Source organism: Podarcis vaucheri, assembly GCF_965113315.1.
Source record: "Podarcis vaucheri genome assembly, chromosome: 8".
In the NCBI taxonomy this organism is placed as follows: Eukaryota; Metazoa; Chordata; class Lepidosauria; order Squamata; family Lacertidae; genus Podarcis; species Podarcis vaucheri.
In genome coordinates this window covers 35,838,598-35,855,578 of record NC_138766.1, presented here as the reverse complement: position 1 = coordinate 35,855,578, position 16,981 = coordinate 35,838,598, and the positions used below count along the sequence as shown (strand labels likewise).

At 42.2% G+C, this 16,981-nt stretch overlaps 1 protein-coding gene across 6 annotated transcripts in view; it reads left to right on the top strand.

The window, feature by feature from the left end:
• Positions 1-13,392, top strand: part of GPLD1 (glycosylphosphatidylinositol specific phospholipase D1) — a 29,165-nt gene extending 15,773 nt beyond the window's left edge. For 5 of the 6 annotated variants that reach the window (XM_082234979.1, XM_082234975.1, XM_082234978.1 and 2 more), the window contains exons 16-26: positions 30-140; positions 831-905; positions 2,355-2,511; positions 3,096-3,237; positions 4,727-4,832; positions 4,975-5,068; positions 6,697-6,873; positions 10,407-10,567; positions 11,056-11,082; positions 11,842-11,892; positions 12,253-13,392. In XM_082234979.1, coding sequence (XP_082091105.1) covers positions 30-140; positions 831-905; positions 2,355-2,511; positions 3,096-3,237; positions 4,727-4,832; positions 4,975-5,068; positions 6,697-6,873; positions 10,407-10,567; positions 11,056-11,082; positions 11,842-11,892; positions 12,253-12,330 — 1,179 coding nt within the window. In that variant the 3' untranslated portion in view covers positions 12,331-13,392. The remainder of the gene's footprint in view (positions 1-29; positions 141-830; positions 906-2,354; positions 2,512-3,095; positions 3,238-4,726; positions 4,833-4,974; positions 5,069-6,696; positions 6,874-10,406; positions 10,568-11,055; positions 11,083-11,841; positions 11,893-12,252) is intronic. The other variant, XM_082234980.1, reaches the window with a different exon arrangement.
• The last annotated feature ends 3,589 nt before the right edge of the window (positions 13,393-16,981 follow it).

The following is a 16,981-nucleotide window of genomic DNA, read 5'->3' as shown; positions in this document are numbered from 1 at the left end:
ATAATGATGTCGGCTTCTTTCTTTTCAAGCCTTCAGCAAGGTTTGGTTCTGCAGTAGCAGTTCTAGATTTCAACAAAGATGGTGTGTTGGATCTAGCAGTGGGAGCCCCGTCTGTAGGATCACAGGAACTCAGTTACAGGGTAAGAATATGTGTGTGTGGCATTTTTACAGTGTAAAATGTTAGTGCAGGTTAGTAATTATGGGCGATTCATAAGAGGGGACGTTAGCATGGCCCAAGTGAAATAAAGCAGACAGAATATCAGATGCATCATCTGACTGACAATCTTAGGACCAACCTGTTTTGTGAATGCCAATACAGTGGTGCCCCGCAAGACGAATGCCTCGCAAGACGGAAAACTCGCTAGACGAAAGGGTTTTCCGTTTTGGAGGTGCTTCGCAAAACGAATTTCCCATGGGCTTGCTTCGCAAGACGACAATGTCTTGCGAGTTCCTGCTGTTTTTTTTCCATTCCCCCCTTTTTCTAAGCCGCTAAGCTGCTTATCAGCTGATCCGATCAGCAGATAAGCCGCTAAAAGCCGCTAATAGCGCTAATCCGCTAATCCGTCAATGGGCTTGCTTCGCAAGACGAAAAAACCGCTAGACGAAGAGAATCACAGAACGGATTCTTTTCGTCTTGCGAGGCACCACTGTATCTGTGAATCACAAATTGAATTATTAGACTAGGCTAGATTGTAGTTGTACAGTACACCTGGACAGACAGGTTCATGTGAAGATGAAAGGATGAGATGAAATTGATTTTTTAAAAAAATTAAATAAAAATTCTGGATTTGATTCATACCCTATTAAAATTTTATTTTCTGTTGATCCAGGGCTCTGTATATGTATTTTTTGGCAATAGAGGACAAGGTTTCCACAGCCTACCAAATGTCACCATAGCTTGTCAAGTAAGTTTGCTGATGAAATGCAATACAAACATATAAGAAATTAAATCTAGGGTTTCTCTAGATCTATCCAGAATAAACATACACATGGATTCTATTATCATAATAGATTTATTATTGCTTCATTGGCACACAATAGGTTAAATCAGTGTCATTGTGTGTACCAATGTGTGCCAATAACTGTTCCTGTATTTTTATGAAGCGCTGTACAATGTTGTAAAATTGAAGAAAAAGGATTCTATATTTCCTCTGTGTGTACCAGGGCCACATTTGAACTTAATAAACCATGATACAAATGAATCTTGTATGAATGAAATTTGTGCAGGTGTATGAGTAAACAAACAAGGAATTCCTTGGTTAATTATAGTTTATTGATCCATCCAAATTGAAATTATGCTTAATGGCTTCAGAACAAGCCACCATATATTGCCAACTTCAAACTATGGCTCAATATCCTGGCTTTTTCTGAAGCTGTTAATCATATTTACCTGCTTTAGATGAAACAGGAAACTGTAGTTAACGGAAGACTTCCTCATTTGCTTATGTGGAAGGAGAATCAAAGGGATTGTTGATGCAATGATAACACTTGTTCCTATCTTGTCTTAAGCTAAGATATTGCCATCCGAACATGGCTTATGTGTAGCTTTTTTCTTTCAGACATCCAAAAGAATGTCCTGTGTGGCTCGTCTCATTTCCTTGAGTCATCTTGTGTTACTTACATCATGGACTGGGTGGTGTGAGAGGATTTGTAATAGGGCTGCTTTACTGAAATTTCGTTATTGATTCAGGAGCGAAACAAGATGTCTTCCTTTCTTCTCCAATTTTCACCAAAAGATTGCCTTGGTGAAACACAACTCAATTGGCCCATTTTATACTCCAGGCAATAGGGTCTATAGTACCGACTTTCAATATTGACGGCTGTTAGTTCACACAAGAAAGAAAGAGAGAGAGAGAGAGAGAGAGAGAGAACCACTCTCTACCCCTGGTTCCTGACAAAAAAAAAAAAAAACCCTTTCCTGTACAGTGTCAGACACAGGCCTTGACTTGTGCTTGTCCTAGACAGAAAGGAACTCCCAAAACTATCTCCATCTCCTACAGATCAGCTCTGCCCTTGAGTTGTCTTCTAGCTCAGCCATGGTTCTGCTAAGTGATAGTTTAACTGTTAGTTTTGCCTCAAGTTTAGAGAAACTATTTATCTGGAGCCTGCAGGTTCCTTGTCCTTCTGTCTCCAGTCTTCCTCCTCTCAGTTTATAGCTGCTGCAGCACAAGCTCAGGGAGACTCCGAAAACTGATTTGAGTTGGACAAGCAACTACTAGGCTCGACAGACTGTAGTAGGTGGGCTCAGGCATACAAGGCTTCCAGACAGACTGAAGGATAGTGAGATGCAACTTAATGCCCTGCACCTACTCCAGTATTGCCAGACCCACTGAAATCTCAGTTTCCTTTTGCAGGAAATATACTGCAACCTTGGCTGGTCACTGCTGGCAGCTGACCTTGATGGCGATGGAAACAAGGATCTCGTAGTTGGCTCTCCTTATGCAGCTGGTGGTGGGAAACAAAGAGGATTTGTGGCTTCGTTTTATTCGTTTCTCAATAGAAGCAGCCAAGGTGACATTTATTTTTTTTGCTGGAATTTATTTCTGCTATTTCATATGCTACTTTTTCTTGCGTCTTCTATTAGCTCCCTTTCAAGTCCATCGTAAGACAAAACCACAGTAATAGTCTAAATCCTTCTCCAAGTTATATTGCTGGTAACAAACACCGGACAATGCTTTTAATGCTAAAGGGCCCTCAACCTAAGATCCAGTATGAATTCATGCAGAAGGCTTTGTATACCATTCCATAATCTTCTGAGTCAAAACAGACTAGAAGGAGTTTTACAGTGCAACCCTATGTATTCCAACTCAGAACTATGTCTTACTGAATATTTACCCCCTGGTAAGCATGTATAGGACAGCTGCATCACTTGATGAACTGAACTGACCCTGCCCTGTTGGCATCATTGCAGAGGCAATTTGATCTGAGTGAAGTTTCAACATGAGTTTTCATGTATTTAAAAAGTAGCAAGAATTATTATCCAGGTAGTGCAGTAAGACTGAACAAACCAGAAGACCTTGATCCTTTCATAAAGTATGTGATACGTACCAGAAACATATCCTCTGTTATCCTCCATTTCTTCTTTGGTCTATCAGACCAGCTGTTCCTAACAGATGCTGACTGGATAGTAAAAGGAGAAAAGGATTATGCATGGTTTGGAGCATCACTCAGCAGTGTCCAACTTCAAAATACAACCTTGCTGCTTATTGGCAGTCCTTCTTGGAAAAGCTGTAAAAGGTATATTGCACTTAATTTTAGATTTGTATGTGATCATACCCAGTTTGTAAAGTTTGTATGTGATCATACCCAGCCTAAAATTGTGCCCTTTTAAGTGTAAACTAAGTAGGTTAGTATTATTTCTTTTAATTCTTTATTTACTTTTTTAATTACTTATTTAACGTTTTAAGTAATTACTTTTTTAATTACTTATTTAACTTTTAAGTGTAAACTAAGTAGGTTAGTATTATTTCTAAATGTGTACTGTTTTAATACTTGTTCTGCTTATTAGAGGTCATTTCAAACAAGCCAAATACCTCTCTTTTCCTAATGCTCCCTGACACTGAGTTATAAACCACTTTTCAAACACAGGTTTCATAGCAGTTTACAACAATATATCCTAACCATTAAAGATGATTGGTTATGTGTCCAATGTTAGAATTGTACTCAGAGTAAACCCATTTCAGTTAATAGAAATGACCAAGTTTGGTCCATTGATTTCAGTGAGTCTATTCTGAGTATAACTTAGTTGGATGCAACCTATGTAAAGCAGTAATAATCAACATAAAGCCTGCATGCTATGTCTGGTCTGCCATAGCTTTCCCCCAGTCTGCACGGCCCTCCATTTGTTGGCTTGTTATGATTTGTTTGCAAGCTGGATATTCAGGGGGTGGGGGAAGAAAGAGAATTGGGGACTGGATACAGTGTATTCTGCTGGTTTGGGACAATCCTCCTATAAAGAAACTCTCCAGTATCAATTTGGAAAAGTGTGTCATCTAATAAAACACAGAAATAGATATTTGTTTATGGTCCATTTAAAGACTAACAAAGTTGGGTCATATGTACAACTACTTTGGGGAGAGAGTTCCAAAAATGTGGGGCCACTACTGGAGAGGCCCTGATCTTATGCTCACCTATCTGATAAATCTTGGGAAGAGGACAGTCTTAAGGCCTGATCAGGGTCATATAGATGCAGGCATTCCTTCCAATTTATGCATTAAAGGTCAATATCAGCATTCTAAACTGGGTCCCAAAACAAATAGACAGCCAATGCATCTGGTACAGCTATGCTATGAATGCCTGGCCTCCACAAGCCTTCTAGCAGCTGCAATGTCTGCTAGTTGGTGTTTCCAAAGTGGTTTTTAAAGGTAGCCCCAAGCAGAGAAAATTACAGCGATCTAGTCTGGATAGAACTAAGGCATACCTCAAGCAGCACCCCTTCTTTAGCTACAGTGGTAGACCATAAACCAGCCTAAACTGCCCCCAACGCCACTTAAATCTCTATAGATAATATGGAGTCCAGGAGAATCCCCAAACTATTAATTTGCTATTTAAGGGGAATGCAATCCTGCAAAAACTCTTGCAATTAAAACTTGTTATTTAAATTAAGACGTCACGTTCCAGATACTTTAGATTCTGAACCAAGAATATTTTGCTGTGGTGGTGCTATCACTTGCAATTACTTCTTCTTCTTTTTTAATGTTCCGCATATTTTGACCATCGTGTGCAGTAGTCTAAGCTGCTATGTCTTACGAGATACCAAGATGACTGTTGGAAAGGTATACGGCTATATCCCACCAAGCACACAGAGCTGGTTTACCTTAACCGGAGACAAGGTAGGTCTTTTTGGTACCCCTTGAAATGACAAATATAAAAACATACAAGGAAGACTCCAGCCATGGTGCCAACTTCTTCTTCTTCTTCTTCTTCTTCTTCCTCTTCCTCTTCCTCTTCTTCTTCTTCTTCTTTGACACACAGGAAATGGGGAGACTTGGTTCATCCTTGGCCACCGGCTTCCTTTCTGTAGAAGGAATCCCTAGGCAAGTGTTGGTAGTTGGTGCACCATCACAAGGTATGCAGTAGTGTCCTTGGGTCAGTTTTTTCTTTGCAGTGGTTTTACTTCTGCAATACACCAACAAGACTGATCAATTGTGTAAAAGTTAAATAGGTGCTTGGAGCCAATCATCATGGGAATTGCAGAGGAGGGAAGTTTTAACCAGCAGGGAAAAGAGGACTAGGAGAGAAAGAGACCTCTGATCCTACCCACTGCCATTTCTGGGCCAGTCTGCTGCTGAAAGATTACTCTAAGAGAATCCTGCTCTTGACAGGGAAAAAAAAAAATCCTGGTTGCTCTCCTGTTTTCAAGGCTTTAAGGACTGGATGTTAGCAGTTCTGAAACACAGTATGCATGTACCATCCAACCCCAAACCGAGGAACATCATGGTTTAACAGAGCAGCAGGTCACAGCTGAGTCTGCAGTTCTGCTGCTCACACCAGCTGTTTCAGAATGCAGAGGGACAACAGTGTTGCATAGAACTTGTGTTGAATTCAAGCTGGGGCTGCAGAGGAAGAATCTTCCCTTGCAGCCTGGACTTGACAGGGCTTCAAAGGCAACATTTGGTTGTCGTTCAGGGTGACAGAAAAAAGTGCCAAATTCAAAAAGCACCCAGAATTCTACCTGTAAAGGAAAAAGCTCTTTAGGGAAGCTTCTAATGTTTAACAGACTACTGTATTTTAATACTTTGTTGGAAGCCGCCCAGAGTGGCTGGGGAAACCCAGCCAGATGGGCGGGGTATAAATAATAAATTATTTTTATTATAACCAAGGGTTCTTGCAGCAGCTGCAACCTGAGGTTTCCCACACCTGTTATTCTGCCTGTCTGTCTCTCTTTTTAGATCAACAAAATCCTATATGAGGGAAAGAGGGAAAGTCAATTTTCTATACACATTTGTTTTCAGATAATTACACTAGAGCAGGTGATAAATAGGATTCTGTGGTGTCGCATACTTAACATGAAGGGTGATCCAGTCAACTGTCCTCAGAATGTGTATGGCAGGCATAGGCAAACTCTGGCCCTCCAGATGTTTGGGACTACAGTTCCCATCATCCCTGACCACTGGTTCTGTTAGCCAGGGATGATGAGAATTGTAGTCCCAAATATCTGGCGGGCCAGAGTTTGCCCATGCCTGGTGTACAGGAATCCCCTATTGCTATGGGAGGGCCACATATGCCCAATGTCATGTGAAAGTGAAGACTATATTGGGTTGGGTTTAGTATGCATCAAACTGCTCTGCAGCGAGTCAGACCATTGGTTCACCTTGTCCATGACTTAGTTTTAAAACTCTCCTGAGTCTTGTTCAGCCCTGCTTCCTGAACTCCTTTAATGTGGGTGACCTCAGGCATACAGAACATTCACTTTCTCACTGAGCTATAGCTCCACTGCTGCTTCCAGATGAAGAAATATCATCTACGTTGGATTGAGAATGTTGCTGACATTATGATTTTGAGAGCGGACCCTTTGTTGTCATTGCGAAGTTAATGTGTAATTTCACAAAATGGAGATGGCGGAGCCTAAGTTTCCTTGCTGTTAATTCTGGTTATAACCTGCCGTAGACAGTGCCCATCTGTTAATGCCAATTATTGTTGCCATCTCCCAGGAACAGCAATGTGACCCCCGTCATCTTGCTTGGCTTCTTTCAGACAGCACATCTAGGATTGCATTTATAAGCTCGGTGCTGCACCAAGCAGGAACTGCTTTGATGTATGATTTGACGGACCCTGCCAAGCCATTTCTGCTGAGCACTTTCAGCGGGGACAGGAGATTTTCACGCTTCGGAGGAGATGTGCACCTGCGTGACCTAAACAATGATGGACTTGGTAAAAACGGAATCCTCATAATCAGTATCATATTTCATTTGTGAAGCACCTAAAATTACTAGATGTTGTGAGATGTGAGATGTGAGATATATATATATATATATATATATATATATATATATATATATATATGCAGGTTTTGGTGTCTTCGGGTGTCTTCCCGTGTAAGAGTCGGGGTGTCTGTGCGACGTTTCGACGAGGTCTCACTCGTCATCTTCAGGCTGGTGCTTTCGGCTTCTTGTTACTGGAACAGAGCAGAGTCTGGTGTTTGAGTTCCTATAAATACTGTTGAGGGGTGTGGTGTATAGCCTCCAACGTTCTGGGTAGAGAGGAAGTTCCTAGATTAGTGTGCCTTTTCTTCTTTTGTTCCTTAATTACTTGAGGGATATCTTGGGTGATTTCATGAGTGATATTCTGAATATCACTGGGTGGGTCATTAATTACTTGAGGGATATCTTGGGTGATTTCATGAGTGATATTCTGAATATCACTGGGTGGGTCATTAAGTGTAGATTAGATTGCTAAAGCTGTAGATTAGATTGCTAATGACCTGGGTGGGTCATTAAGTGTAGATTAGATTGCTAAAGCAATCTAATCTACACTTAATGACCCACCCAGTGATATTCAGAATATCACTCATGAAATCACCCAAGATATCCCTCAAGTAATTAATGACCCACCCAGTGATATTCAGAATATCACTCATGAAATCACCCAAGATATCCCTCAAGTAATTAAGGAACAAAAGAAGAAAAGGCACACTAATCTAGGAACTTCCTCTCTACCCAGAACGTTGGAGGCTATACACCACACCCCTCAACAGTATTTATAGGAACTCAAACACCAGACTCTGCTCTGTTCCAGTAACAAGAAGCCGAAAGCACCAGCCTGAAGATGACGAGTGAGACCTCGTCGAAACGTCGCACAGACACCCCGACTCTTACACGGGAAGACACCCGAAGACACCAAAACCTGCATTCCTATACCCGTGAAAATCTACGAAAGCATATATATATATATATATATATATATATATATATATATATATATATATATATATTTGCTTTCGTAGATTTTCACGGGTACAGGAATGTAGGTTTTGGTGTCTTCGGGTGTCTTCCCGTGTAAGAGTCGGGGTGTCTGGGCGACGTTTCGACGAGGTCTCACTCGTCATCTTCAGGCTGGTGCTTTCGGCTTCTTGTTACTGGAACAGAGCAGAATCTGGTGTTTGAGTTCCTATAAATACTGTTGAGGGGTGTGGTGTATAGCCTCCAACGTTCTAGGCAGAGAGGAAGTTCCTAGATTAGTGTGCCTTTTCTTCTTTTGTTCCTTAATTACTTGAGGGATATCTTGAGTGATTTCATGAGTGATATTCTGAATACCACTGGGTGGGTCATTAAGTGTAGATTAGTTGCTAAAGCTTTCGTGTCTTGACCTCTTGAGCTTGTGAAGAGTTTTTCTGAGAAGATGGCTGTGCTGCATTTAGTTGTGCTCTGGCTTGGCTTCGTGTATAGGGGCGAGCTGTGATTTTGTGCCTTGTGCTAGCCAGATCTGTGTAGGGATTGCAGGGGGGTGCAGCATCCGGAGGTGCCACTATAGTTTGGCTACTGGATGGAGTCTGTAATATGTCTGTGGAGAGGGTCTGGGTTTGGGTCTGGTGTGGTTGATTGGTGACGGCGTTCTGTGTGCCTCTGGTTCTGGTGTCGGTTTTTGTGGGGAGGGCTAATTTCCAGATGTCTGGCAGGCGGGACGTGTCGTCACGCTTGTTCATGTTGTGAGGGTGTTTCTCTATCTCGATGGCTTCCATGATTATTCTCTTGTGGTGATGTTCCCCCCTGCAATCCCTACACAGATCTGGCTAGCACAAGGCACAAAATCACAGCTCGCCCCTATACACGAAGCCAAGCCAGAGCACAACTAAATGCAGCACAGCCATCTTCTCAGAAAAACTCTTCACAAGCTCAAGAGGTCAAGACACGAAAGCTTTAGCAACTAATCTACACTTAATGACCCACCCAGTGGTATTCAGAATATCACTCATGAAATCACTCAAGATATCCCTCAAGTAATTAAGGAACAAAAGAAGAAAAGGCACACTAATCTAGGAACTTCCTCTCTGCCTAGAACGTTGGAGGCTATACACCACACCCCTCAACAGTATTTATAGGAACTCAAACACCAGATTCTGCTCTGTTCCAGTAACAAGAAGCCGAAAGCACCAGCCTGAAGATGACGAGTGAGACCTCGTCGAAACGTCGCCCAGACACCCCGACTCTTACACGGGAAGACACCCGAAGACACCAAAACCTGCATATATATATATATATATATATACACACAAAAATATATAAAAGAACAGGAAGGGTGAAATAAGGGGACAAAGAGGAAGCGTGAAACAATAAAGTCTGAACCAAGAATTTTAACAGCCTTATGCATATATAGAAGGAAAGGCCAGATCGAACAAATGAGCTTGATTTAGAACAAAGTAAAGAAAAAGGGAAAGAAGCAGAGAAATCCAAATAAAGAGGCCAAAATACAAGTGTACTTGCAAGCCTGGGCCAGCACCAAGAATTTTAGGGTCAAAAGATGCTCCATGCACTCTAGTGGGGAACATTAAATGGGTGATCTCAGACAGAAATTCTAAAGAAGATTAGAAGTCTAGCAAGGGTAGTGAACTCACAGCCCTTGAGCCTGACCAGGTCCCCCAAGCATTTTTTTTTACCCCCAAATCCACAAATTTTGGTGGTGGCAGCAAAATGGCTGGGGTGGGATGGGGAGTTAGAATGATTCTGGGGTGGACTGAGAGGTTTGAATTTCTCTACCAGGACCAGCATCCTGATGGGGATGCAAATTGCCTCCTCTGTATTCATCCTATCGGATGAGTGTGAGCAAAGTGGCAACCTCAGTCCTCAGTTGATCTGTTTGGATCAAATGGGACAGGGAGTGGGTGCTGTGTTCTGTGTCCGTGATCTCTACGTGTGTACAAAAATATATGTGGAGTGGCCAAAAAATAAGATGACTCATGGACCAAAAAACATTAGTCACTTCTACAGTAAAGGAGGGCGGGATTAAGAGAGAGGAAAATAAACACATATTCACCTGCTTGTGGCTTGTTGGCTGTATTATTGTCTGTAGGCTAAGGCCTGCTTCACATACAATATGGAGTGATAGTTTCCATTGCTCATTGCATTTGTCTGTGGCAGACACCATACCACTTACAAATGCCTGGACATAGAGAAAATCCAAAAACACATTGGCGCTAGGTATGCCTATTTTAAACCAGGCATATTATTTGTGTCACCATGGTGTTTGTCATGGAGCAACATGGGTTTGGATCCGGCGGAGCCATAGTGGAAGCAGAAGACACAAAGCAGGCTTGTATATGTCAGGTAATTGTGTTCCCAAGTTTGTGTATGCCTGCGTCCAACGAAGTTTTTAAAGGCCAAAGCTTTTGCACAGGGATATCCAGTGCAAGTTAGTTTTTGTCTCATTTTACAATATGACATATTTCCCCCTGCTGCGAATTTTTGCAGATGAGATCATTGTGACCTCACCTCTTCGAGCAAAAGACATCTTATCTGGGCTGTTTGGAGGAGAGGCTGCGCGTGTTTACATATTTAGTGGAAACCAGACCACCTCTGGACATGTGACAGACAACTGCAAATCATGGACGTCACCTTGTCCTGAAGACTGGGTAATGCTACAGCAAATGCTATAGGTCTTTGTGGTGGTGTCTGCTTTGGTAGATAAACAAAAGTACAGAGGTACCTCTGGTTACGAACTTAATTTGTTCTGGAGGTCAGTTCTTAAGCTAAAACCGTTCTTATCCTGAGGCACGCTTTCGCTAATGGGCCTCCCGCTGCGTGCGCGCTGGAGGCACACGATTTCCGTTCGCATCCTGGTGCAAAGTTTGCAACCAGGAGCAGCTACTTCCGGGTTAATGGAACTCATAACCTGAAGCATTCGTAACCAGAGGTACCACTGTAATAACTGTTTGCATTTGAAAACTCATATTGCTCCTGCTCAGCAGTTTATGAACATCTGCATCATAGTAGTTGACTTCTGTGTTTCTGTATTGAAATAATTCTCAGTGGAGCAAATGCTAGATACCATACATTTAATTGATTTATCCACCTTTAAAAACCAATGTAAAAGTGAGTCTCTCTCTTTTTTCTGTTCCAGGCGCAGTATGTCATCATTTCTCCTGAGGTGAGCAACCAAACTCTGAAAGGATAAATTGCTGCTTGGGCTAAATAAATTGTGGGTAGAATTAATGGCTAACAATTGGGTCCTTAATGCATTTTAACCAGTTTTAACCATTAAAACTGAAACCATGTGAACAAAAAACTTCCGTGCTGGGTTCAAAACACAGTTGAAGTGATTCATGAAGGATATCTTGTAATTTCTATTTCTGACTCAATGGGGTCAGGAAGGATCTTCACCTGAAGATTACAATGTCACAATTAGGGACAGGATGCTAAATGGTTTGGAAACTGAACCATCACCCCAAATTTCACTTGAGAAAACTTAGGGTCCATTCCCAAGCAGATTTATATTTCACTGAATTTCAAAGGATCTGCGGCTAAGCAAACATGGTTAGGATCAGGTTGAGCATGATAAGGTTAGCTGTAAAGTTTCCAATTGACTGCAGACCTAAGCTATTTTTCCTCTTGCTGTATATAGCATATGGTTTTCATCATTCACACAAATGACATGGAGCCATTTGTTCAGTAGGTATCTTTGCGTCCTGAACAAGCATGCTCACAGCATTGCACTTGTTCTCTGGTTGTAGCAATACTAGCTGGGATTATTGCACTGGTGATCTGTTGCCAGAGAAGCGGGTGGTGGTGACCCTGCTTATGGGAATTGAGTTGTGTTAAAGATGATCTGTTAATGAAAATAACTATAGTGAAGAAAGCAAGCATTAACACTATCAAACAGTGCATAACCATAGTTTTATTGTTGCAGGAAAAATCAAGATTTGGGAGTGCTGTGATCACAGTGAAATCTGGAGAAAAGGTAGGCAAACGAGCACTGCTGGTTTTCACAAGCTCATCTGCAGGGTGAATCATGGGCTACTTGTGATAACTTGAGTGTTTCTCCTATGCCAGCTGGGTAAGAGGCCATGCCTTGCCTGCTTTTTTTCCTGCAACACAACCATAGGGAAGTAGCTTAGAACCAAGATGGTTCCACAGCTTCTTTGAGACCACCCCACTATGGTGAAGGTGGGAAGCATCATCACTTGACTTCCTTATGCATGGTGCCCAGTTGTACACAGGGGTAATCTGTTTTGCCCTGGCAAAATGACCCGCTAAAAAAGGAAGAAAAAAGCAAGGAACTGAATTCTGCTGTATTAATGGATACTTTCTGTTTTTGCAGACTGAAGTTGTAGTAGCAGCTGAGAGAAGCTCCCTAGAAGCTCGGCTAAGCGGCAGACTTTTTCTCTACACCTTTTAATTGCCATGCTTCCCCACCGAGCCTCTTTTCAGCAAATCACTCTTCACTTTTGTAAAATTCTGCCCCTTTTGAAAATGGAAAAGCATAACTCGCGTACTATTTAACTGGCAATTGAACAGCATTAACATTTTAAGGAATGGAAGCAGAGATCTAAAATTACTTATTACTGTGTTTAAATTTCCTTGCTAAGTGTAATAATGAATGGAAATCCTTCTAAAAACAAAATGTCATTGCTTCAGACCATTAGCTGCTTTCAACTGTTTACATGCGTTGTGCATACACAGAGGCCTATTTTTAAATATTTATTGCAATATACACTGCAATGGAGTAGATTGAAGAAGAAAGCCCCAATGAAAATGTGGAGTTGCACAGAAGAGAGTTTGGCAAGAGCACATTTCCCCAAGCCTCGCTATTGATTCCAACCTTGATTTGAAATGAATCACTTCTTTAACATGTACTTGGAAGTGGGACCTCTTCGTCTCAAATTAGGCCGGACTCAGATACATCTGTCTGAAAAGAAGTGGAATTGCATTTTTATCCCTCTTCTGCCAAAACATAAATCGCCAATGCTGAGTTACTAACATCTACATGGCAGCAAGAGCAGTTGTTCAACCTTGAATATCACTGATGTCTAATGGGCTAATGGATGATTTAAAGTGCTCTCCTGTTAGGATTCTGTCCACCAACCAGTAAGATGCCTCTTCCTTCTAGTCAAGTCCAATTGGACTTAATTCTTAGGTGCACAGGACTGCAACTGAAACTACAGGCCATGGTACTTCCAAGTCCTAAGTAAAGCCAATAACAAGCATGTAAAACTTTCCCCCCCGATAGTATTAAGAAAACCTTAATGCATGGAATTGCACATGATTGCATGATAAATTCAGGATTTAGAAGCTGACCCACAAGAAATATTAGCTACTTGAGATTCACTCAGCTTCTACACCTATTTAAATAGCTTCTGTAGCTCAAAAGGTCTCAAGTGTGATTCTTGGTAACTCGGAATAAAAGGATTTTGTAGGACCCTGTTAGAACACAGACAGTACTGGGCTAGATGAACAAATAGTGCAAAGGCTGCTTCCTATTTAATCAAATGTAATCTAATGACTAAATGTAATCTACTAGCATGAGTTTGATCAAACTGTGGGAGGCAGTGGAGGACAGAAGTGCCTGGCGTGCTCTGGTCCATGGGGTCACGAAGAGTCGGACACGACTAAACGACTAAACAACAACAACAACAACAATCTAATGACAAACTATTTCTCCAGATTCTCTCTGTGCTATTTAGGCTAATGATTAATGAATGTGCTGTCTTGATTATCCCCCCACACACACACTTTATCCCATGTGCAACGTAATAAAAACAGATATTCCCCTTTGAGTGGTATTTCACATTCATTCTGAACTTTGCCATCATTCTAGATGTTAGCAGAAAGTTAGAAGGTAAACTACTAACTGTGCTACAGATTGAAGTTTCTTCCAGTTTTGCTACGTTGCTTTCAACAGAAGTCTTGGGATTGATGGCTCTTCTCCCTGGTTTTGTAGGATCAGGGCTTCTGATGAGGTTCAGCGGGTACACACATAACAGGCCCTGAGCCAACAAGGCCTCCGCCGCTTACATTTTTTTTTAATTAAAAAAAGAAAAAGAAACATAGGGCAATTGGCCATGTCTGAAGAAAGTTAGAAGGCAAAGTGCAGAGGCAGTTCTAAGGCTTCTGTGCTTCGCAGGCTGCACCACTGCCAAGAATGCTTATTCACCGTTAGTAAGCAATCTGAAGAAGAAACGCTGATCACTCTCACCTAGGACTCAGGTGTATGTTTGTTCAAGTACCCTCCCCATCCACATGATTTCATTCACTTCCCAAGTGTGCTGCCTTTACAGAGGAAAACACAAGCTGCTGGCTTGGGTGTATTTTGCTGAAAAGTAAAAGTAAAGGTACCCCTGCCCGTACGGGCCAGTTGTGACCGACTCTGGGGTTGTGTGCTCATCTTGTTTAAGAGGCCGGGGGCCAGCGCTGTCCGGAGACACTTCCGGGTCACGTGGCCAGCGTGACGAAGCTGCTCTGGCGAGCCAGCACCAGCGCAGCGCACGGAAACGCCGTTTACCTTCCTGCTATAAAGCGGTCCCTATTTATCTACTTGCACTTAGGGGTGCTTTCAAACTGCTAGGTGGGCAGGAGCTGGGACCGAACGACGGGAGCTCACCCCGCCGCGGGGATTCGAACTGCCGACCATACGATAGGCAAGACCTAGGCACTGAGGTTTTACCCACAGCGCCACCCGCGTCCCGGCTTGCTGAAAAGTAATCCCCTTTAAATAAATGAGGGTTCCTTCTTTTTGAGAAAAAAATGATGCTATTGCAATCTCTCCCCACCCTGGTTTTCCATGTTCCCCCATCCATTGATTTGCTTTTCATCACTGGAGTGTTATTTATTAATATACAGCAACCATAACCAAAAATATAAAGTACCAAAATGAATCAGCAAATACCTTACAGCATGCAGCAAGTAAAAATTCCTATAGACTGTACTTTTAATAGGACCACTTTTTTGTTTATTAAGGTTATGTGTATGTTTTTCTGAGAGGTGTGAAATTACACACATTTGTTGCCTGTTGTCTTCCCCCTTTTATCTCCACAACAGCCCTGTTGTGAGACAGGCTAGGCTGAGAGTTGCTAGTTCAGATACCAAAGTTGTGAAACTGTGCATAACTTAAGAAGTATCATTATTATTATTTGCATTTTTAGCAGGGTTGCCAAATGCTTTATTTTGGTTTTGCATATTGTATTATTTATATGATGTTAGCCGCTCTGAGCCCTGCTCCGGCCAGGGAGGGTGGAGTACAAATATATTATTATTATTATTATTATTATTATTAAAATAGCAGAACTATGAAATGCTGGCATTAAAGAGGGCTGCTATGAACAACATTATATATTTGGACCTTGCTTTCCCACGCAAGAGTTCAAGGTTGTGTGCATTATCCTCCCCTTCCCACCTTTAATCTCTGCAATAGGACCCACCCTATTCCACTGTGATTTGTTTTCTAAACTGTTCTAAAAATGAATTTTACATAGTTGTAACCTACCCTGGGACCTTATGGTAAAAGGTAGGTAAGACATAATTTATTATCAAATAATTAGTAACAGCCCTATGCGGTAGGTTAGGCTACATTAGTACAAAACGCAGCAGTTCTTGCCAATAGATTGCAGGTTGTGCAGATGCAGGAAGCCCAGTCTGAATACAGTGTACCGAGCCCAATAAATCCTGTTGGCTTCCCTGTGTGTTTCCCCTCTACAGGTGGCCAACTGAACAAATTAAAATACAGCAAGTTGTATCATCTTCAATGGGACCATTTTGAGTTAAAGCACCAACTTAAAAGCCTACAAGCAGTGAGAGTTTATGATACCCAGGGAATAGAATTTCATCTACTTAAGTTACAACTAAGCAGACAAAAACCCAGTGTTTTTAAAGTCTCATTGGCCTTGCCAAAATAAGGTACAGACATACCTCGGGTTACAGACGCTTCAGGTTGCGTTTTTTCGGGCTGTGGACTGCCAGAACAGGTTACTTCTAGGTTTCGGCGGTTGTGCATGCGCTGAATTGCAAAATTGCGCTTTGTGCATGCACAGAAACGCTGAATCGCAACCCGCACGTGCGCAGACATGGGTTGCGAACACTGTGGGTTGCAAACGTGCATCCCACATGGATCACATTCGCGACCCAAGCGTCCACTGTATTTCAATGTAGTCCAGAGGATAAGCTTGATTTTTCAAGAGGGTTTTCTTAACGCTGTCCTCACAATCTCTTAAAGAATACAGTGGTACCTCAGGTTAAGAACTTAATTCGTTCTGGAGGTCTGTTCTTAACCTGAAACTGTTCTTAAGCTGAAGACCACTTTAGCTAATGGGGCCTCCTGCTGCCGCTGCACGATTTCTGTTCTCATCCTGAAGCAAAGTTCTTAACCCGAGGTAATATTTCTGGATTAGCGGAGTCTGTAACCTGAAGCACCTGTAACCTGAGGTACCACTGTATAAGAAAAGCCTGCTAGATCAGGCCAATGGCCCATCTAGTCAGCATCCTATTCCCACAGTGGCCAATCAGGTGCGTGTGGGAAACCAGCAAGCGGAACGTGAGCACAGGAACAACTCTCCCTTCCTGTAGTTTCCAGCAACTGGCATTCAGAAGCATGGAGGCAGAGCATAGAAGAAGAAGAAGAAGAAGAAGAAGAAGAAGAAGAAGAAGAAGAGGAGGAGGAGTTTGGATTTGATATCCCGCCTTTCACTACCCTAAGGAGTCTCAAAGCGGCTAACATTCTCCTTTTCCTTCCTCCCCCACAACAAACACTCTGTGAGGTGAGTGGGGCTGAGAGACTTCAGAGAAGTGTGACTGGCCCAAGGTCACCCAGCAGCTGCATGTGGAGGAGCGGAGACGCAAACCCGGTTCCCCAGATTACGAGACTACCGCTCTTAACCACTACACCACACTGGCTCTCACATAGCCATCATGGCTAGCAGCCACCGGTAGCCCTCTCTCGCATGAGTTCGTCTAATCTTCTTATGAGAACATAACTTTCTACATACAGGAAGCAGGTTTAAGGACGGTATGGATGGTCACATTTTCCCTAATCTATAAACTTTACCTATGAAGTGATA